General features: G+C 38.3%; 1 protein-coding gene across 1 annotated transcript in view; it reads left to right on the plus strand.

Moving 5' to 3' along the window:
- The window catches only part of mrpl3 (mitochondrial ribosomal protein L3), a 48,374-nt gene extending 26,980 nt beyond the window's left edge, over nucleotides 1-21,394 (plus strand). Inside the window, exons 7-10 of the mRNA XM_007910438.2 lie at nucleotides 624-735; nucleotides 1,623-1,700; nucleotides 6,122-6,199; nucleotides 20,696-21,394. Coding sequence (XP_007908629.1) covers nucleotides 624-735; nucleotides 1,623-1,700; nucleotides 6,122-6,199; nucleotides 20,696-20,845 — 418 coding nt within the window. The 3' untranslated portion in view covers nucleotides 20,846-21,394. The remainder of the gene's footprint in view (nucleotides 1-623; nucleotides 736-1,622; nucleotides 1,701-6,121; nucleotides 6,200-20,695) is intronic.
- The last annotated feature ends 1,501 nt before the right edge of the window (nucleotides 21,395-22,895 follow it).

The raw sequence follows: 22,895 nt of genomic DNA on the forward strand, positions 1-22,895 counted from the left end.
TCACATATTTTGCATTTGAACTGATAACTTCCAAACTAATTCTGAAAACCTCACAAAGTGGAGAGCATTGAAATAGTGAGGTTGACCATCTTGGGTTTTGATCCAGGAAAAAATAGGGCGAACTGCCCTATTATGACTTGATATTGGTAAAGTTTGGTAATGTGTGATTTAAGAGTTGGAAGAAATTGATCTCAAAACCCAACTGTTAGGAAAATGTGCAGGTTATTCATCTAAATATCCCCCAATCGAAGATTTCCCAATTTGAAGCTTTCTTTAATTCCTGATTTACTGAGAAGTCATCCTTTCCATTTTAGGGAGAAATCATCTGCCTTAGTCTACATGTCTTCTAGAGAGAGTCCCGTTCCCCCGTAGTGTTTACAAGCTGAGCTAAATTTGAAACTAAGTTTGTTCCCTTTTGCTTCTTTCCCATTGTAGTGGATAATCAAGGTTCCCTTCTCCTAGATTATACATAACCCATTTAAAAATGCATCTCTAATGTAAATATTGGGGCGGTTTCATATTTGGGTCAGTTGTAAAAATCTGCAGCAATGCATTTAAATAGTGTATTTAAATAGTGCTTTTTTAAAATTTCTGATGTATTTGTTGTTTCATTCCTCTTGTAGTATTGGTAAAGGATTTCAGGGAGTTATGAAGAGATGGGGATTTAAAGGCCAGCCTGCAACCCATGGACAAACGAAAACCCATAGAAGACCAGGAGCCTCAGGGCCTGGTGGTGTAAGTATTATCTCTCTGGTGATGTAGCCGAGTGCTGAAAAAGCTGCTGTCACACTGAATTGTTGAATTCATTGCAGTTTGCTCCAGGATTTTTGAAAAATAAGAGCTTTTTGTTGCATCTTCTTTATCATGATAGGGTTTGACATTCTTTTACCCAATCACTCTGACAATCTGTAACACTTTCTATTCCATGTTCGGTTTTACTCTTTGGGTGGTTTGTTTAGATCAATGCCCTATTTCCAGTTGACAATAATTACAAGGGTTATATTGTTATTAATCTCTAGTAACTGAAAAAAAATCTCAATGCATCGCACATTATTAATTTTATTAGATTCCAGTGCAATTGTGATTTTTTATACTTGATTACATGTATGAAAGGAGATGATTTTGATTTTGCAGTTCATACTGTATTCGACTTTTTTCGTATCAAAGCATGTTAAAATGCTTTGAAATGTATATTTTACTCGATGTCAGTAAATATTACAATGGATTGAACATGCAATTGATTTTCTGAGTTGACAATATTTACTTTGTTTCAATTTTCTTTTTGTTTAGATAACTAATATTGTATTATTTATTACTGAAGGGAATCTTAAATTCAATATGAATTTAAAGGTTGAATAGCATTGTAATTACTTTCCTCATAAGGTGCTTGGGAAATGCATATTTCACTCTATAATATTTAAATTCTACATGATGAAAATGGTAGTGGGGCAAGTGGATTCAAAGTTGAAATTCTGATTGATATTAATCTCTCCTTAGATATTTATGAACTTTCATATTAAAGCTGCTGTTTCACCATTCTTTGTCTCTGTATTGATGGCAAGGTCAGAGAATGTATTTTCCATGTCTTTCTCACCAGCAGTTTCATGTCTTATTGAATGCAGGACCCTGCTAGAGTTTTTCCTGGGAAGAAAATGCCTGGAAAAATGGGGAATAAGTACAACACAGCTCATGGACTAAAGGTTAGACTTAACTTAGTATGTTTATATCTATGTTCAGTAGACGAAGGATGGAAGAAATCAGTTTAATGGAGAGGAGAAACAGGAGATAATTTCTGCATAGAAGATTAGTCATTTATACAGAAGCAACCATCTTAATTTTTTTTATTGGTGAACGAGGTTAGGCCTGCTCAGCCCCATTAACCAAATTAGACTAAAATGTTCCACTTAGGGAACGAGGGTTGTCACCGCAGACAAGCCGCAGTCACACACCCCCCAAATTCTTCTAGCCCCAAAATTGTCAAAGGACAATGCGGACCTGAAACCTGTCTTCACGACCACCTGAGCAAGTCAGGTAGTCAGGTGACTGGATGGCCTGAGGCTATTGACCAGTTGTCAAGTGAGCAGTGCATTCCAGCAATTAACTCAAGTTCCCCAGGAGCTAAGTTAAGGAAGAGAATTCCAGATAGGATTCTGATTTCTGATCCATCTGTAGCACCCTCTATTGGTTGTACATGTTTGGGGAGAGCAAGCGATATCAACGGAACTGAACTCCAGGAAGAGAAGACCAGCCCTGGTGGAGAGAAACATATGCCGATGAGGAGAAACAATTTTGAGGAATTGCTCAGGATAACAAACAAAAATCTATTTGAGGGTAACTGACAAATACATGAAGATTATCTGAACATTGTGAAAAGGCAAATCACCTCTCCAACTATATTTTTCACATACTGTAAATTGTATGTGCTTAATATGCACAAATAAAAAGGGCAGTGGAACAAAGCGTTTAATTTCACAATATTGGAATATTGCAGATGCCTAAATTATTTATGGGATGCAATTTAAAAACAAATGAACCTCAAATATAACTCAGTTGTCATTTGCCAAAATATACTGCAGAAATTGTCACTCGCAGGAGGGACACAAAAGGAAGGCAAATGTTAAAAAAAATCTTCAGGCTAGAGACTGCTGCCGTGAATTAAACTTGTTCTGAATCTGTTCAATTTATTCCTCAATTAACATGATTGGAATATTTAACACAAAAGATGTTATTAAAAACTTGCCCAAATATAATACTCAGTAGAGTATATTAAATTATTCCATGAGAAAACAGTTTGATAAAATCAGTTTGAGTAACAGTGAAATTTGGTATAATGTACATTCCCTCTATATTAAAGGGAGTGTGAAGGGGGAGGGGTGGGTAGAAATTACTGCTCATGTGAAGTGATCAATCCATTCTTTAAACAGTGTTGGGGGATGGAATTGCATCTATCTCCTCCCTGAGAGAAAATGCTTTGAAAAGTAGTGTTCAGTTTTTCTCATGGTTGACTGGACAAAACTTTGCTCATTGCTCATCATTGAAATAAATATTTAAGAAAATGTCACTGTAAATGTTTGACATGTTTGTTTTTGAAGCATAACATGAAGTAATTTATCTGAAATTTTCAGCCAGATTTGTTAAGACATTGCAGAATGGTATGCACCAGGGAATCAGCATAGCTGATGCTTTCAGCAAATAGTTCAAATCCCTAAAATTACAGAACCCTCAAAGCCCTAGTTGTTATCTCAGCAGTAGCATCAGTCAAAATTGACTTCAGCACGCCTGAATGTAGGAAGGGTATCAATGGGTGCTGAGGCTTTTGCTCTGAAAAAGCTTTCATTGTGGCTAGACCCTGACTATTAGAACCACCTGGAATCACCCTTTGGTTGTCCATCTGCTACAGTTCTGCACAGTATCTGGTATCAGTTAGATCATTTGTTAGATCTTTCAAATACAGATACTGTGACTGACTGCCTACCCAAACACTTGCGGGAGTCTTTTGAATCTTTTATTGAATAGAAGAAGTGATGATGATTCTAACAGGTCCATGCTGGCTTTGAAAATCTTGGTTTCAACACCCTAGAGCCGACGGAGCCTTCCACAGGGAGGATCTTCTTTCTCTTATTCAATTACTTTCTGCATCACCTTTTTATTAATCTTAATCTCGAATATCGTGGAAATAGGATTAATACAGGGTGACCAAAAAGTCGTGATAACTGCCCTATTATTTAAAAATATATATTTTTTAATACTTATTCAACATTGTAATGGTATCATGTCTTTTGGTCACCCACTATACAATTCCATTTTACTAAGGGCTATTAGAACCAAAAGACACTGAAGACAAAAGTATGTCTTCATCTTATCACTATGTATTAGTTTTAGACTCAAAGGTGAAAATACACAACATAGTTCATGGAAACCATTTCTCACTGCTAAATTTCAATGCCTTATTTTAAAAAAACTGAAAAATGTTTTCCCCAAAGCATTTATACTTCAGAAAGATTTGTGCAAAAGCACCAGACTCTATGAACACATCACTCTTATCTACTCAGCTCAACCAGGCCCCCATCCCCCAGAGGATCAAATTTAAGTTCGCTTCATATCCCTCCACAGCCTACCCCATGTTATTTCTGCGACTTCCTCGTTTCCTTACTGCCCTGACTGCTACTTCTGGTCAGCAAACACCGGGTGCTTCATGTCCCTCGCCCAGTCTGTGATTCTGCCACAACTCGATGGAAATCCATCCCAGTGTCCCTTGCTCCCTCCCTCTTTTCTACCAAGCTTGCTGCCACCTTTTTCCCTCCTCAGTTTCCGTGCCCCTCCCCGAGCTCAGGTTCCCAATCAGCTCTGTGAAATGCATTGTGACATCCTCCCAATGTTGAAAGACTCTCTATAAATGTAAATTGTTGTTGTTAAGATGCCGTTGGATGTTAGTACTTTACATTTATGTATCTAAGACAAAGTGGTTTGAATCCATCAGTAGAGTATTTTCTTTAGCAATTAAAAACCAGCTAAAACTGCATCTTACCATTGTGAACCCTGGCAAGCCTCTTGCTGCTTGTCCAGCTAGGAGCACCCAACCCATTTGGGTTTTGGCTGACAAAGTTAATAGTTGCTGCGTGGGAATAATCTCATTCCCCAGTGATTTGCCTTCTCCTCCAAGCCCAGTTCATGAGTCCATCATCGATACTTAATTCTTTCATCAAGACTTTTTTAATGGCTTAGCAAATCCCATTCTACAATGGAGCCCCATGATAAGTGAACATGCAGATAATCGCCAGGTGAAAATGTAATCTTCTATGATTGAAGAAAATGATATGGAGATTCAAGACTCATTTGGTGTATTTACTGAGAAAAATTTACTATGGATTGACAGATTTCTCAAAATAAACCACTGAGACTGAGAGAGGGGTCAATTGCAATCGATCAATTACAAAAATATCCACTGCTTTCAGACTACTTTACTTCAATCACATAAGGTAGCTATTTAAAGCAAGTATTTTGAATTCACTCTAGTGTACTAAAACAAGCTGTGAATTAAAGCAATAGATTCACATTAAGTGATAGTTAGCCATAAGACACCATCAAACTACCATTGGTTGCCAAGGAATCTGGCTCTAGAGCTTATTGATGCCGATGACAGTAATATTACACATTCAACAACTTAAATAGTATATTCAGAGAGCGTTTGAATATAATCTTTCTATTTTATGTAATTTAGGCAGAAAGAAATTAGCAGAAAATCTAATTCAGGAGATTATAGATGCCCATGATAGTAATATTGTACGTTAAGCAACTTAGATATTTGGAAGTGTTTTAAACGGAATTACATTCATGTTTAACCTGTGCAAATAATCTTTCATGATTCCTGTGGTGACTGCAATAATAAATAAATAGGAGAAAGTAATCTTGAGAATAACTCAAAACTATTTCACATTCCCCATTTAAAAAAATATTAATGCAACAGGCCACACAATTAAATGCATCTTCAGCTAGATTAAACAGCAAGAAAAAAGAACATTTTGACATATGGAAAAGCATACCTCTTTTAAGTAGTGAAGAACACATTGAGCAAATCATGAAGCAAGCTTTTCCAAAGTACCTACATTAGTTTTGTGTCCAAAGATGCTTTGTTCCTCAGAATAAAGGAGTTCTGATCCATAGTTTAGCAATAAAACCAATTAGGACAGTCAGTCAATAGTTAATCCTTTCATGATGACATATAGATTGAAATGGAAATGATCTTAAGTGTGCTTGTGGATCTGGCAATAAAAGTGAATTCTCACAGGAAAACTGAAGAAAGTAATGAGTCAATTCTAAAAGAAGAATTTCCATTTTATGGAATTGATTTATTTTTTGGTTTTGACCCACATTATTACTTCTTGGGTTGTCTGAATGATAGGATTCATCATGTATGAAGAGGAGGAAAATTAATACATTGCCTCTCACCCTGACAAAAGAATGCCAAATCTCAAAATGACCACAATAATATCCAAATTCCACTACTTTCTAATGAATATTACAAAATAAATACTGAATTTCATTGCACACATGTCAAAAGTTATTGTATGTAGTTCTTCCGTAAATATTTGATTCCAAATGTATTCTATTGATCTTCTAGGTGTGGAGGGTGAATACAAAACATAATATCCTTTATGTTCATGGATCTGTTCCAGGACACAGGAACTGTTTTGTCAAGGTAAGAGGAATTATTAAGCTTAACATCACTGATCCCAATGCACTATTCAAAAAGAGAAGGGAGTTTTTCCCAGTGTCCTAGCCAGCAATCCCCCAAATAAAATTGTTTGCTCACTCCATGGTGGTTTGTAGGAAATTGCTGTGCGCAATTGGCTGCTGCATTTCGCCCACAAAATACAGTCAATTCATGTTACAGTATATCCTGTGAAGCTCTTTGGGATGTCTCGACAACACGATAAGGCGCGGATTGTGGACTCTCTCCGTAGGGGTTTGTATGCTTCTTACCTCATCCTGGAGAAATTAGGCACAGGTTGGCAAACGGCAAGGTTTGGGGACTACAGAGTATGCCTTGGGGTACTGTTGAAAATTAACTCGTAAAACCATGCAGATTAAAATTCATGCTGCTTGTTCAACTAGGACTAAGCTACCCTTTAGTCGCATTGGTCGTCTTGGAAGAAAATTTACAGAGAGCTCCATTAATAATAATAAATAATAATCCTTGCATTTGATATAGTGCTTTTCACGTCTAGACGTCTCAAAGCGCTTCACAGAATATGCTGTAAAGTGAATTGACCGTATATTTGTGGGCGAAGCGCAGCAGTCAATTGAACACAGCAGTGTCCCACAAACAGTCGTGGATTGAAAATGACCAATTTATTATTGTTTTGGAGGGATTATTATTAGGTGTGTGGAGTAAGGAAATATTATATTGTGGTGGTAGAGATACATGAATCCTAATGGTGGTATAAACTATAGCCACTTTCATTGTGCATGTAAGCAGATTAACGATTCGGCCCAGTGGAGGAAGTGGCGATCTAATAACCTGGACATCTGCTCCACTATAACACTGTATTACAAACAGAGCTCCACTGTAATACAGTAATACACACAGAGCTCCAGTGTTCTCTAAGTATTATAACATCTAATCGTCAGCAGCTATTTCAAACCTTTGCCTCTGATCTCACGTCTTTTCAAACCTTTATGCTGATGACTTGATTAGTGATTGAACAGCATGGGGAAATGATACAGCAAGGTTTGCAATATTTTCTTAAGAATGTCCTATGTGAATGACACTATATAACTGCAATTTGCTGTTGTAATCTTTCAAGAAATACTTTTAATAAACATTCAGGGTGTCATTGTGTAATAAATGAATCGACTTAAACAATGCAGGTTGAAATTGTCTACCTTTTGGAGAAAAAGTGCCCCATATATATGCTGAATTGCAATGTTTCAAATCATTTATACTCACATTATCACATAGAGATGTCAACTGTCTTCTCAATTCCAATGTGTTCATCTGCAGCTATAGATAAAGGAGACAAACATTGTAGAATATCAAGTTTTGGAGATTTTCTCAAACAGACCCTTCTAGTTTCTCTTAATATTTATTTTGATAGTCTTTGACATGACTTTCAGTCCATCAGCCACTTAAAACTATTTTGCCACTGCATTTATTACATTATACATACACAAAGCTGACATGCAGAACAAACAACCAGTGTTATCTTAAGAGAACAGGCTAACTGAAAGGCTCTAATGAAGCTGGGAGTTTTGTTCAGCTTTATTAGCTAAGAACCATGAAATATAACCATGAAGAACACAATATATAAAAACACTTGTGTTTTACGAAATAATTATTTTGTTTATTCCTATACATGCCCAGCGGTGTTCTAAATTTTGTTCTTGTCAAACTTTCTCTAGCCCTGTAAGATGAAGCAGCATCAACTAGGCGAGGAGGCTTTCAGTTGACAGCAACACATTTAATAAATTGTGCAAAAATAAATTGCATTTTACCTGTGGGGAGATAGCTGATTTTCTTGCTGAACCACTGAAAATGAAAATTGAAATGAGAAACCATTTCATATCATATGAGAAATATGCGTTGAGTAAGAGAGAACAAGGGAATGAGACAGGTGCAGCAGAAATGTAAGGCTGAGATATACAAACTGTACAATGGAGAGTGAAATGAGTTTTGGGTTGTGATGACATTTTTAGGTTTTGTGCATCTTCCTGTGTTCTCCCCTACTGATATGTGTTTTTCTTGCTGATCTTCAGATTTCTCTCTTTGATATTGATCTAGATTTCTTTTTTGTTTTACGAAGTATTGTACACTGTTGTAAACTATCCTCTCAGTTCGCTCAGTGGGCTCAGCCTACTCTATGACCACCCCCCCCACCCGCCTGTCCTGCTCCACCTTCGCCAGTCAGGCCTTCAGCCTCTCTGCCTCCACCCTTTGGAATTCCATCCCACAATCACTTCGTCTTACTCCCTCCCTTGCCTTCTTCAAGGCATGTCTCAGGACCCTCCACTTTGTCCGCTCCTTCGATCACCCCCCTACCCTCCCTGCCCTCTATCCCTCCTGATCTCAACCCGCTGCTCAAGTCCAAATCTCTGACTGTCTAGTGCCTTGGGATGTCCTCCCGATGCTGAAAGGCGCTACTCAAATGTAATTTGTTGTTCTAAAGATTTGGAAAGGATGTAACTATAAACAAAAAAATCTCCCTGAAGGTGGAATGCTTGAGTTTGATAACTGTCCTGTGCTGTGCCTGCTGATGCTTCCCTAATCTTTGCTGTCTAGAAGTTTTTTTTTAACAGTTTTGCATTGAATGTACCCAGATTCTCAAGATGAGTAGAACAGCTCTAAAAGCGTTAATGTGAATTTTTGATTTCCCAAGCCAGCTATTTTTTGTGCTGTTTGTTTTTTTGTTTTTGGACAGTTTGTGTTGTGTTCTCATTCCGACGAGGTGCTAGGTTGAATTTGCCTACTGTAATTTCATTTAAAATCCTTGAAAAAGAAAGATTGACAGAGAATATTTATCCTATCAGTCTCGGCTGGATTTGAACTCTGGCTCCAGAGATGAGAGGACAGCATGCTAACTCATTGTACTTGCAGTGAACCACAGTATCTTTGTCTCATTTGCTTTCTTATAATATACAAGCTCAGAAAGATCATGGAATAGGTTTGGTCACGTCATAACTTTATGTATTCGTCTGATTTCAGCTTTTTAAATGCCTCAGTAGCCTGTGAACTTTCAAAGAGGGCTTGTACTTTCAGCTGCACCCAAAGTCACCCCACTTGCTTCCCACACAAGTTTAGTCTAAAACGGACAAACTGAATTTTATTTCATTGTCACAGGCAAAATATCCCAAATCTCAGAAATTGAATGTTTGCCAATTTTAATAGTTGAATAAATTACTGAAGCTAAAATACTATTAAATATATATATATTGATTGACAGTAAGACAGATATAGCACAGAAGTTAAAGGATTAAGCAAAATATAATAAAATATACCTATTATCCAATAATTCAAAGATGGTTTCAGTAACAGGCTTGTAAAACATAGACTGAGGTTGCTGTCTTTCTTGCCCTTAGCCTGAGGTGTGTGTCTTCAAATTGTCCTTTCCTAACAATTATTGAGACATACCCCAACATGAAAGATGCTATATAAATATAAATTGTATTTTATTGTTATTAACCCCTCTTCCTAGACAGGCTTCACACTAATAAATATAGATTAGTTCTTCTTTGAAATTGCCATTCAATTTACTGACGTACAACTCAGCATTTGTAACTTGATATTGTATTGATTATAGCATTTTGCCATAATCAGATTAGTGTTGTTCACACTTTACTGTTACAGAACTTCAAAGAGTAACTCTTTGCATATCCAGACTCTTTAGAGACAGCTATTTGTTCCTTCAGGTTTTTAAGCAAACAGTGGATTGGAACGTTTTAAAATTGGCAAAAGGAAAGTCTTTAGGTGGGATTTGTAAACTGGGGAATGAGGGGGCAAAGTGGAGGGATTGAGGGAGAGTTCCATAGTTTTGGGGCATAGTGGTTGAAGACACGGCCAAAGATGGTGGAACGGAGGGCACTAGGGACAAATAGGAGGCCGGAGCCAGCCGAGCGGAGGCAGCGGGTGGTGGAGTGGGGGGTAAGCAGGTCGGGTAGGTAGAGAGGTGCGATGGAGTGAAGTGATTTGAAAACGAGTGAGAGGATCTTGAAATCGATCTCTTCAGTGATTGGGAGCCAGTGGAGCCTGGTGAGATGGGGGTATGGAGTTTCGTTTGGGTGAGTATCCATGTGGCGGGAGTTTTGAATGAATTGGATTTTGTTTATGGTGGAGCTGGGGAGACCAGCGAGGAGGGCATTGGAATAGTCCAGCTGGGGTGATGACCGCGTGGACGAGGGTTTCAACTGTGTTGGTTGCAAGGTATAGACAGAGACAAGCAATGTGGCGGAGGTGGAAAACAGACATCTGATCAGGGATCGGATGTGTGGTAGAAAGGAAAGCCGGGGATCGAATCTGACGCCTAAGTTGCCCCAGATGACATACCAGAGTGTATTTAGCACAATTAATGCATTCTGTGTAAATCCAAAGAAATTCAGCAGTAAACTTTTAAATGTGAAATTACTTTATTGCAGAATGTGTTTGTATTTGTTTGCTTAGCAAAACGTTCACCTTGATATTCATTTAATTTCAATGATTATTGCAAAAAAACATCCAAATAAGGTATCTAGTTAGCAATAAAAAAGAACTCTTGACTTTTACATCCTAACCCTCGAGCACAGAAGCCAATTGTAGTGTCCTTATTGCAGTTCTGAGATCTACAACACACAAATTGAGGATTGAATCTGGGATCTTCAGTTATTTACTGAATAAATTTGTTTAGCATTATGGTGCAATTGATTCTTTTTTCCTGACATTCATCCCTATGAATATCTCAAAACTTAAAATACCCATACCCTGAACCTCGCAGTGCAGATCACGTAACCAATGAAATATGAGATGTATATATTTGATCACTTTAGATAAAAGCCATTTTGCTTCATCTTGAAATCTCTAGCGAGTCGCTGTAGTGGATTTGCATAATTGTTCCTGATTATTTTGGCAATGTTCAGCTTGCGTGTGTTAATTTTTATTCCGTGTAAATGCACTGACTGTTATCCCAACCATATTTTCAAGGGCTTTGATTGTGTCTGTTTTCTTATTAACTGATCCCAAAGGCTGAAGAATGCCTCATGCATGGATACTGATGTGGAATCTGCTTGATTGTAACAGCTGGTCTTTTTAGGAAATAAAGATTCATTACTGAAGAACAGTCTGCTCTAGTAATAAAAGCTATTGCCTTCAAGGGGAATAGAACAAGATAAAATTCTTCTGATGTAGTTTCTCTTTGGACGTCTGTATACTCTGGGTACAAAGGCATTATATTTATACTCATACCAAAACAAACTAGCATGGACTATTGTGTTACCATCTATTATACTCAGCTTTATCTAATACTTAGTGTGACCCATTGACAACATCAAAAACATTTTTGACTGTATACTAGTGTAGATAATGTTTATCCTGGAAGGGGAGAGAGGGAAGCACAGTCACCTTGGAGCTGAACTGGCTCCAAAATGAAATGTTTGACAGTAGAATGCTGGAATTGATCCAGCCGTCTTTGGTCTTGGTTGTTTGGTTTCTGAGTTAGGTGAGTCTACGGTACTCCAGGGCACGGCTCTGACAGACCAACCATCCTATTTTATCAAAAGGACTCTGATGGGTAGTCACTCGGGACAGGCATACTTCTCACTCAGCTCCCATTAACCCTGCAAACGTCAAAGCCCTAATAGGTAGGATTATACTAGCTGGACAAGTTGCGTGAAGTTTTCCAACAATGGCAAGTTGTGTGGTTTTAGCTAGTTAAACTCCAGCAGATATTCTAAGGGTCCCTAAGCCTTGGCTCTTGCAGCCTCTGTCTAATGCTCCCTGGAATTAGGTAAGTAGGATACATCCCTCCAGGGAGAGAGTGCATATTCCATTCTAAAGGTGGGAATTTCTATGTGTAGGTGGAACATGTGGAACTTTCAGTGCAGAATGGAAACTCTTTAGCGTGGAAATGGGATTTTACATATGTCAGTGCTCCAATAAGCACTCTGAGATTCTACCGTGCATGAAGGACATTATATAAATGCAAGTTGTTGTTGGTCACCTAGCTGACCAAATAAGATATATATAACATTATTGTCGGGTGCTAAGTGTTTGTTAATCTGTAATATAAAATCTATCAAAAGTACATTTTGCTTTTATTATTTGAGCTTCACCTTGCATGGGTCAGATCAACCAATCCAACTTCAATTACACATTACAGATCAGGCAGTCAACCATTATTTTTTTTAAATTAAGCGTTCCAAAGATATTAAAGTAGTAAGTATGTTTCTATCCCTTTCTGGATTTAGTGCAAGCCATTGGTGATCCCTCAGTGAGATTTTTCATCTTAAAAAAAATGCTACTTTTCAGCATGCTCCTCTGGACTGCAATCAGGAATGGGAAACCTTGCTGTTTTTTGTTTCCCTAAGTGCAGAGGCCAATTATAGCAACCTGAATGTTGTTTTGATTAAGAGATTAAGAAAACAACATTTGTAAAGCGCCTTTCACGTCAGGAGGACATCCCAAGGCGCTAACTAGGCATAGACCAGGATTCAATTCAGAAACTTTATGGTCTGTGAGGCCAAGTGGCGATGTCTTTATCACTTGTGTCTGGAAACTATTCTAATTGCAAGATAATCTTTTTTGGTATAGCTGAGGTAGAGTTTTCTGCTTTGATGGGCTGAAGCTCACTCTCCAGCTAGACTCTAGCACAATGCCTTCATGCAATAAACTAACTGGCTTCAATAAACTTTTTGATGTACCCCTATTAATCATTTATTCATCAATGCAGCATTTTCAGTTTCAGTAATTCATTTTTCACTCAAAAAAATCAAAACTCTCCTTTTACTTTGTGTGTATTTATTCTCTACATCCATGTATCAAAAAATTATATACATTTCACAACGAGGACTGATTTGTTTTGGTTCATTTTCAGTTTTTACTACTACCATTTTGAAAGAATATTCCTGAGTGCATTTTCCAGATTTCAATAAGCATGAGTTATCACAGCATACGTTTACTTTTATTTTCTTCCAATTGGAAGGGAAGAGATTGTATCATGTTGACATATCATCTCATGGCCTTTGGAACAAAATGATTTTATTGATTTAGAATTAATAGTGGTATCTTTTGTAGATGTCTCCTTGATCCTAGGTATAAAGTCATCTTTTTCAGTAAAACGTTGAATTAAATATCAGTATTTGGTTTTAACATTTCTTTTATCTTCCAATAAATCCTGTTTGTTGAAACTTGAAAGTTCTCATTCAAACCACTGCATGTATGTTTAGTTTGAGTAACAAAAATTAGATAAATAGACAATCATTATTTTCTTTTTTAAATTGTGTGCACTGATATTCTGGTGGGGAAACTCAAGTGAAACAAATAATAATCCTTGAATTGATATAGTGCCTTATCATGTTATTGAGACATCTCAACGTGTTTCACGGAATACGCTGTAAAGTGGATTGACTGCATTTTGTGGGCGAAATGCGGCAGCCAATTGCGGACAAGCATCTCGCAAACAGTTGTGGATTGAGTGATCACAGTTTTCTTCTCTTTTTTTTGGAAGGATTATCCTCGGTTCCCACTTACTGCTAGGTAAACAGGAATGTGGAATAAGGAAACTAGCTTAAGGTTTCGCCCCACCTAGGAATCTTGATTGCGAGGCGAGCGCGCTAACCACTACACTACTGGACTCCGCAATTCCTGTTTTAGGTGACTTTTCAGAACACCATCTGCCTGAAACTGCTTTTGATTTTTCAGGTTAATTTGAAATGTGAATACTCTGAAATGAAGACCAAATTCACTGGAACTTCAAATGATACTAAGCTGTGCCTATGCCCATTGTACAGCGTTCAGCACAACTGAGAAGGTGTGAAGGAAAGTGTATCAAAAAAATATAATTTTAAATAGATTACAGGAATTAAAATATACAGCCACTACACTTTACAGTATATCCTGCAAAGTGCTTTGAGACGTCCTCCCAATGTGGCAAGCACTATATCCGATGTAAGGTTATTTTTTTTCTTTGATCTCAAAGCACTTCTTTGGTACACCCCGCCCGCAACCTACCCACCATCTTCGCTCAACTGGTCTGCTGCACATCTCTCATCCCCTCTGCTCCATAATTTACAGCCGTGCTTTCAACTACTGTACTCCATATACTCGGAACTCCTTATGCCCCCTCTCTGCCTGTCTTCAAATCACACCTTAAAACTCCTCCGGCTCACTGTCAAGCCACGCTGACATTAAGCGCTACGATAAGCTACCTGTGTGATAAGTACAAGTTTATATAGTGTGGAGTCCTGTAGTTCAGTGGTGAGAGCACTTGCCTCGCAAGCGAGAGAGTTGGGTTCAATTTCCGACATGGAGAAATGTTGGGCAAGTTTCCTTACTCCATATGCCTCTGTTTACCTAGCAGTAAGTAGGAACCCGGTTGTTAGTCGATCGGTGGATTGCTTTTCCAGGGATAATACCTCAAAAAAAGTAAGTAAATAAATAAATTGGTCACTTCAATCCATGACTGTTTGTGGGACACTGCTGTGCGCAATTGGCTGCCGCGTTTCACCCACAAATATACAGTTAATTGACTTTACAGTCTATTCTGTGAAGTGCTTTGAGACATCTAGAAGACGTGAAAAGAGCTATATCAAATGCAAGGATTATTATTAAGTTGCTGTTGTTGTTTAGTATAAAGTACACAAAGCATGCTGAGTTTAGCCAGGGGTATTAAGGAATCTACATTGAGGCTAAGAAAGATAAATATTAGCCAGGCTCATATTTCCAGTGACCCCTGGTGGAAAGTGAGCTTGTGTAAATTTGAGCGAGCGGAAGAATGAGTCTAAATAGACTGTACAACACAGAAACAGACCATTCAGCCCAATCAGTCTGAGCTGGTGCTTATACTCCACACAGGTCTCCACCCATTCCTTACTCCATCCCATACCCTTCTATTCCCTTTTTCCCTGTGTATACAGTAAACTCCTGATAACTCAACTCAGGCTTAAGTGATCATGCTGTCAAAATACCAGCCATATTAATTTATGTGTTTAATATGCCTAACTCGCCACTCCTGATAATTCATCACTGATGAACTGAGCCCTCTTCCCTTAGAGTGACAAGTTACCAGGAGTTTACTGTATCTAGCTTCCTGCTAAATACATCTATGCTATCTGCATTTGTCTGAGATTCCTTCTTTCTTCTGCCCTACATTTAACAGTCTGCTAACCTTCTCACTCTCTAATCTCACACATGAATAATGGACGCTTGGCCAAGGAACGAGAGGAAGGCAAATACCCATGAAATTAAACATAAGCAAAAGTCTGGTTTGAGGAGGAGAAAATTTACAAAACAAACATCATTTGCTCTCAAAAACTATAAATTATATTTACATTATATTTAATTATATTTACAGAATGCCTTTCACGTCAGGAGGACATCCCAAGGTTCATAAAATAAATAAAAAGTGAGCCTGTTTAACAGTCTGTTCAATCAGCATGTCCCCCTTGGCAGTACATCTTATATACATGGTTTTCAAAATGTGTTAATGATTATAGGTGGCAAGTTGTTTGCAGAAATATTATTCTTTTCAGAGGCTGTTTCCATGACCTATATTTTGGGAACTTTATCCCAGTATTAAACTGGTCCTCAAGCACGTACTGTAATTAATGGACCACCAAGATATTTCTTTATACATAGTATATTTTCCTGCAAATACACAATTCTACACTTCATAGTAAAATTCCTGTGAAGGGCTTTGATGCATTTTGACAATGCGATATAGTGCTGTTTTAAATCAACAACAGCAAATTGTATTTATACAACATCTTTCACCGGGTGGGTGCCAAGGTGCTGAAGGATCCTCCTTGGTGGCAGGTTAAGTGGATCTCCTTGGAGCTTGACTGATCCAAAGTAATATGCTTGGCAAGGGAAAGTCAGAATCAAATCAACTCTCTGTGGCAGTCTCGGTGGTCCAATTCCTGAGCCAGGCGGGTCCGCAGTATCCCAGGGCACTGCTGATGACAGCCAGGGCACTAGCTCATCAACACGATCTGGAAGGGCAGAACAGTCACTACGGGGCAGGGAGTCATCCCACTCAGCTCCTGTTAACCCTGTAAGCCAAAGCCCCAACGTGTAGGTTGCTCCTAGCTAGTCAAGCAGCGGGAAAGCAACATCAATGGCAAACCATGCGGTTATAGCTGGTTAGATTCCAGCAGTACCCCAACGCACACTCTGGGGTCCCCAAGCCTTGGCTCTTGCCAACCTGCGCCAAGTACTTTCTGTACTTCAAATGAATTACTTGCAGCATTCTTCTCAAATGCAATTATGGAGAGTGAAGTATAAATGGCGCTTCTCACTCCCAGTTTCTAATCTGGAGGCAATAAGGAATTGCTTACAAAAGTATTAATTGGACAGTCACATTGCAAAACAGCAAAATGATACTTCCAGGATTACAATACGTACAATATGTAATTGATATAGCAGAGAAACCAAAAGCTTTTAAAATTATGTAATTTGAATGACATTAGTCCTGTAATCCTCTTTGCTAAAACTGGCAGACTAACTATTACAATGTATAGAAGTACTTCAATCTGTAATGTGGTGATTCATGACTCTGGGTCAATATCTCTGTCCAATGACCAGTAAAGCAAGGTATTCTTTTATCTTTGACTTCACTTGCAAACTTCTCTTAGTTTGTTTTCTTGATTTATATAAATATATGTATACCCACAATAATATTAATCCTATAGTATGTGTTATTCTCCTCATCTTTATTTCCCTTTTTCTTAATTTTCCATTTTGCTCTGTTACCTTTACTGTGTTCCATCTGCTCACTCTGAATATTGAAGGAAACATAAATACCTTATCACAACTGAAGCATGAGGTCAGATAATCAGAACATTAATCTTTCTTCATCAATGATAGTGTTTCAATTAAAGCTACCCAAACATACCTTTAAATTGAAGTTGTTAAATTTTCTTCAGGATCCTTTCCATTTGGTCTTAATTAAAAGTTTGCAATTAACATATGATTGTTGATCTAAACCCATTGAAGATTTAAAAGTGAAATAAAGTCTGTGTTGGAAACTCTTACGTAAAAGGCCATTTACTATCAAGTAGAATTAGGTTAAAACTAATGGCGCCCCATTCGCTAACACAAAACCAGTTTTGAGAACACAAACATTAGTTTGAAATCTTAATTTACTGCCTAGTGAGAAAACTTTGCTTCTATTCTAGACTTATTTTTCCTGCTAAGTACCTAGGTTTGCTAAGCCTGAGAAAAGTCTGAACCCTAGTGCTGATAGTCCCCTGTCAATGTAAAGCAGCCTTCTAACTTGCTCTCTGAATCCCTGCAGTTTGTTTGTCTTCCTCTGGCATTATTCCCTTATCGGGTCGTCATAATGAGAAGAAAAATTATCAAGGTAGTGTACCATATTGAAGTACTGTAGCTCAGTGGTTAGAGCACTCGCTTTGCAAGTGAGAGACCTGAGTTCAATTCCAGGCAGAGGGCGAAACCTTGGGCAAGTTTCCTTACTCCACACGCCTAATGATAATCCCTCCAAAAAACCCAAAACAATAATAAAAAATAAAAAATTGGTCATTTTCAATCTACGACTGTTTGTGGGACATTGCTGTGCGCAATTGGCTGCCGCGTTCACCCACAAATATACAGTCAATTCACTTTACAGTATATTCTGTGAAGCGCTTTGGGACGTCCTCCCGACGTGAAAAGCGCTATATCAAATGCAAGGATTATTATTATTATTATTATTTATTACTTTGGAGTTATTCGTAGCTATTAAGTGAGGAGGAGAAGAGGGGAACTGCTGTGGGTCTCTTTCACAAATCTACTGACTAGATTCCAGGAGTGTTAGAGGAAGGCTGGAACAAGACACCTGCCTGTCTTTGGGACAACCAACGATAGAACACTGTATATCCTCACAACAACTATTACCAGTTGGTGGACACCAATTGTTCATTGTCTGCATCAGGCTCTAATGTGGAAGTGAACATAGGCTACAATGCCCCCCAAAAATTAGTTGCACATATGCATGTGAGTTCCCTAAGCCTGCGATTTAGCTGTGCAGCCCAAGTATGAGCTGGCAATGAAAAGGTAAGTATGTATGTGACAATTTACAGTCTAGGGTTAGAGAAAGAAAGAGAATGTCAGAGAGAGAGGAAAGGGTGCTAAAGTTTTGTATTATAATAATCCTTGCATTTGATATAGCATATTATCAGGTCTTCGAGACGTCTCAAAGTGCTTCACAGAATATACTGTAAAGTGTATCTCAGCTGTATATTTTGTGAACGAAACGCAGCAGCCAATTGCACACAGGAGTGTCCCACAAACAGTCGTGGATTGAAGTGACCAATTTATTATTATTTTTGAAGGAATTATTACGCCCCGAAAAGCGATCCGACAATCGAATAAAAAACCGGGTTTCTACTTACTGCTAGGTAAACAGGCATGTGGAGTAACATTTTGCACTGCTGGGAATCAAATCCAGGTTTCTTGAGAAGAGTGCTCTAACCACTAACCTACAATATTGCCAGTATTACTGGTGATAGAAGATTATTTTGGTGAGCACTGTAGCCAATTTGCCTGATGGTCAGTTATCTGCACCATTTTCTTATCCCACAATGGGGCCAGTCTCCGTGAAGATAATCCTCTCTCTACTGGAATGGTAGCAGCATTACACAACACTTGTACATTTCATGGTACTTGTGTATCTAGGATTGCCTGTAATACGGAGCTTCAGCTTGATGTTTGGAAGCCATGTATGCACTTTCACATCTCATTGTCTCTTGATTATGGCAGACCTGCCTGACATTGACAAGCCTGTCTGTTCGCAGCTAACTGAATGTCAGGAAGATTCTGCATTCTTTTAACTTTGGAACTACCAACATGTTTTTTTAGAATGAGATGTGATGTGTTTGAATATTGTGGAGGAGTTTGTATGATGAATTCATATAAAGAAAATAATTTATAAATCCCATCAATGCATCTGTATGGATATACGAACAGATGGATGTCAGCGCCTTGGAAGGCAGCGCCTTGGGACGTCCTCCTGACGTGAAAGGCGCTTTATAAATGGAATCTTGTTGTTGTTGTTGTCAGGGTTTGGAGCCATAGCACATTCTGAATAAATTAGGGTCTGAAAATGTAATCAAAGTGAGACTCATTATAAACCACTTCGCTGGAGTTTGTATTTGCATATAGTGCTTGCCTGTGGTACGACTTCTGCACAGACTGACTGGCTTCTTGCACAGTAAACTGGTTAGTCAGGTGCAGATCCCTGACTGTCCAGGGCTTGGGACGTCCTTCTCATGTGAAAGTGAGAAGTGTAATTTGTTGTTGGTCAGGCACAAATGCTTTCGAAGCATTTCTAGTGCTGCAAACCCCGTGAGACCGGCGGTAGCGACACAGACAAGAAGTCAGACAATTTAAGCAGGAAACAAGGAAATCCACACTCTGGAAGCCAGCAGTAGTGACATTAGTGACAACTTGAACAATGGAAGTGGGACCAGGGGCACTGCACTGGAGTGTCAACCTAGACTATGAGTTTTCACTTTACAATAACAACTTGCATTTATATAGCGCCCTTCACACAGGGTAGCGTCTCAGAGTGGTCAAATTTTAACGACTCAAATCTACAACATCTTCATATTGTTTTTGTTAGAAAATATTCTGTAAATTGATTTTCTATAAATCGTTGTGGTTAAACCCATACAGAATTTATTTGTGATTAATGTATATTGTGCATCATAAATTCAATATAAGAAAGATAGTTACTTACAATTTACATTTATCTAGCGGTTTTCAGGTTGGGAGGAATGCTGTACATTTACAAAATACTTGACACTGCTGGCTGGGCACCCAAGCTGAAGGGGGTGAAAGCTGGACGGGGTGGGGTGGGGAAAGATGACCAAAAGCACGGTCAAAGAAGTATGTCTTGAGCCGGGCCTTGAGTGAGGGGATGGAGAGAGTTGAATGGGATGGAGTTAAAGAGACGGGGCAGAACGGCTGAAAGCCTGTTTACTGAGGGTGGGTCAGATAGGACGGGACATGAGCAGGCCAGTGTTGGTAGAGTTGAAGGAGGTCGCAGAGGGGCATACCAGGCCCCTCCGCTCAGCCAGCTCAGACCTTCTGCATGTCCCTCGACACTTCTTCTCCACCATCAACAGCCGTGCCTTCAGTTACTACACTCCAAATCTCTGGAACTCCCTGCCTCAGTCCCTCCGAATTACCCTTCTTTGATATTTAGGAGGGACTATTATTCCCTTCTTTGTCTATATTCAGATTATATCTTGAAAACGTTCCTCTTTGACTGTGGTTATGGTCATCACTTCTTCCTAGCTCAGCATCAAAATATGCCGTTGTTAAGTGCTCCCAAGATGCTATCCCACTTAAGGGGCGCTATACAAATGCAAATTGTTGTTATCATCATGTAATTCATTGATTTATTGACAATTGGAAATGCTGTACATTTACAGAATGTCACAGAGGACATTAAATGCTTACACTCACTGTTTAAGATGACAGTATGAATTTACAGTGTTTTTTTTGCCCCAGGTGAAAGATACGGCTTTACCTACTCATGAAGAAGACAACAAGAATCCACCATTCCCGACCTACTTTGCTGACGGAGATGAAGAGCTATCAGAAGACCTGCTTGATGATGCAATGTTCCAGTTCACTGAGCACTCTATTACTTTCTCCTAGTGTTGTTGGCATTTTCAAGCTGTTCTGACACTCACAACTCATACATCACATAACGTGACTCACGTTTCTATTTCCTCCTTCAGCTGACACTTGCTAATAAATGGTTTTCATGAGCTGGCTCGTGCCGCTGCTTCTGTTCAGTGAGAAATGAAGCAGAAACATTGACTTTTTTTTAAAACGGACTTCATGGAGTGAGATATGGCAAATTAAGAATGCAAGGCAGTTAAACAGTTAAAAGCTGATTGTAGCACAGCCTTTGAACATGGGCTGAATATTCTGCATTTTCATGCCTGTGATATTTAAGTGGCAGAATGTTATTGCAAAGCTTCTTTGACGTAATGTGGAGGGAAAATTAGATTTCTTCCTCATTGTGAAGATCATAAGTGTTGAAAGCTGTTGTGACTGCAGAAATTCTGACTACACAGATAATTAAATGGCATAACTGATGCCATCATTTATTTTTCTGCCTTGAAAGTCAAGTGTTGAGGGGGGGGAATATTATGCAGAAAAATGTCCTTTGTACACAGAATAAAATATTTATGAAAATAATTTCTAGGTCGTGTTCTGTTATTTTTATTATTTTGAAATTAATGAAGTATAATAGTGACTGCCTGATCTGACTCCTGTTACTCTAAAACTGAAATATTTCTATAAAATAAATATTCAATTTTATATATTTTACGTGTATCTATATATGTATATCTGTACTAACAGTCTTTCATCTTTTCTTCACAAGCTGTTTATTTAGTTTTTCAAAGAATTGTTGGACATGGGTTAAGCTGCTTTTGATGAGATCCTAACCTGTATACATGACATTGCTCGGTGCAGGCAAAATGCATTTTCCAATTTCCAGTCGTATTTGAGACTTTCTGCTCATATCCTCAAGTTTTATGCTCCAGGTTTAAATGTAACCAATTAAATTGACACCATTCATATCATTTTTAACAAAAAATAAATGGACTGGACAGAAGTTGGTCAAAAAATGGGAAGCAGATTATCATTGGGACAGGAGTAATGCCGGAATGGTGAGAGGTGGAATGATCTCCAGTTGGTGCATGGCACTTCTAACCCAGATTAATTATTTCGGTATCAATACTTGACGTGAACTTGTTAAAGTTGCTGATTGTACGAAAAGAGGGAGAGCAGTAAATCCAGAAGATGCAGCAAAAACATTATGGAAGGATTTAAGATCTATGAAACCACAAAAACAAATTACATTTATATAGCGGCTTTCATGTTGGAAGGACATCCCCCAAAAAACGAGCAGACAACAATTTACAACAACAGCTACTTGCATTTATATAGCGCCCTTTATGCCAGACAGCATCTCGGAGCACTTTAAATTTACCTTTATATAGTACGTTTTACATTGAGAGAATGTGTCAAAATGCTTCACATAATTGGATGTCTGAGCTGGGGTCGGGCAAGCTGAGGATTGAACACTATTAAATACTAAATATTAAACACAAGTAAGTGAAAAATGTTGCACATTAGTGTACCGTAAGTATACAATCTCTGGCATTGAATTAGCAGAGAAAGACCTAGAATAAGGCCTTGTAACAATGATGGACTTGTCATTCCTAATGCCAGAACAAAGTGGCAAAGCAATTAAAACAATATATACTGAGATATAGAACCAGAACAGTAGAGAAGAGAACATGGTGCAGACGTTATGCTGGGCTCTAATAGTCAGACAACACGATGTACTCAACTCAAAAGAAAAAGAGCAAGCTTTGGAGAGGGAGCAGCAAGACTTATCCCATGCCTAACACTACAAAGAAAGAAAGACGAGAGACTCTTCAGGTCGACAATCCAGAAATAAAATTGGTTGAGTAGCAACACATCATTAAAATATGTAAAATATTCAATAACAGATAGGAGAAAAAATAATTCTTGTATTTGATATTGATCCTTATCAGTTTTTTTCTGAAACTTGTGACATTGAAGGTGAACATGGTAGACAATTTCTACGTAGAAATGTCCCACAAACAGCCATGAAGTGAATGACTTTTTTATCTGGGGAAATTGATGACTGTAACAAGTGATGCAT

Source organism: Callorhinchus milii, unplaced genomic scaffold (genome assembly GCF_018977255.1).
Source record: "Callorhinchus milii isolate IMCB2004 unplaced genomic scaffold, IMCB_Cmil_1.0 Scaffold2, whole genome shotgun sequence".
NCBI lineage: Eukaryota > Metazoa > Chordata > Chondrichthyes > Chimaeriformes > Callorhinchidae > Callorhinchus > Callorhinchus milii.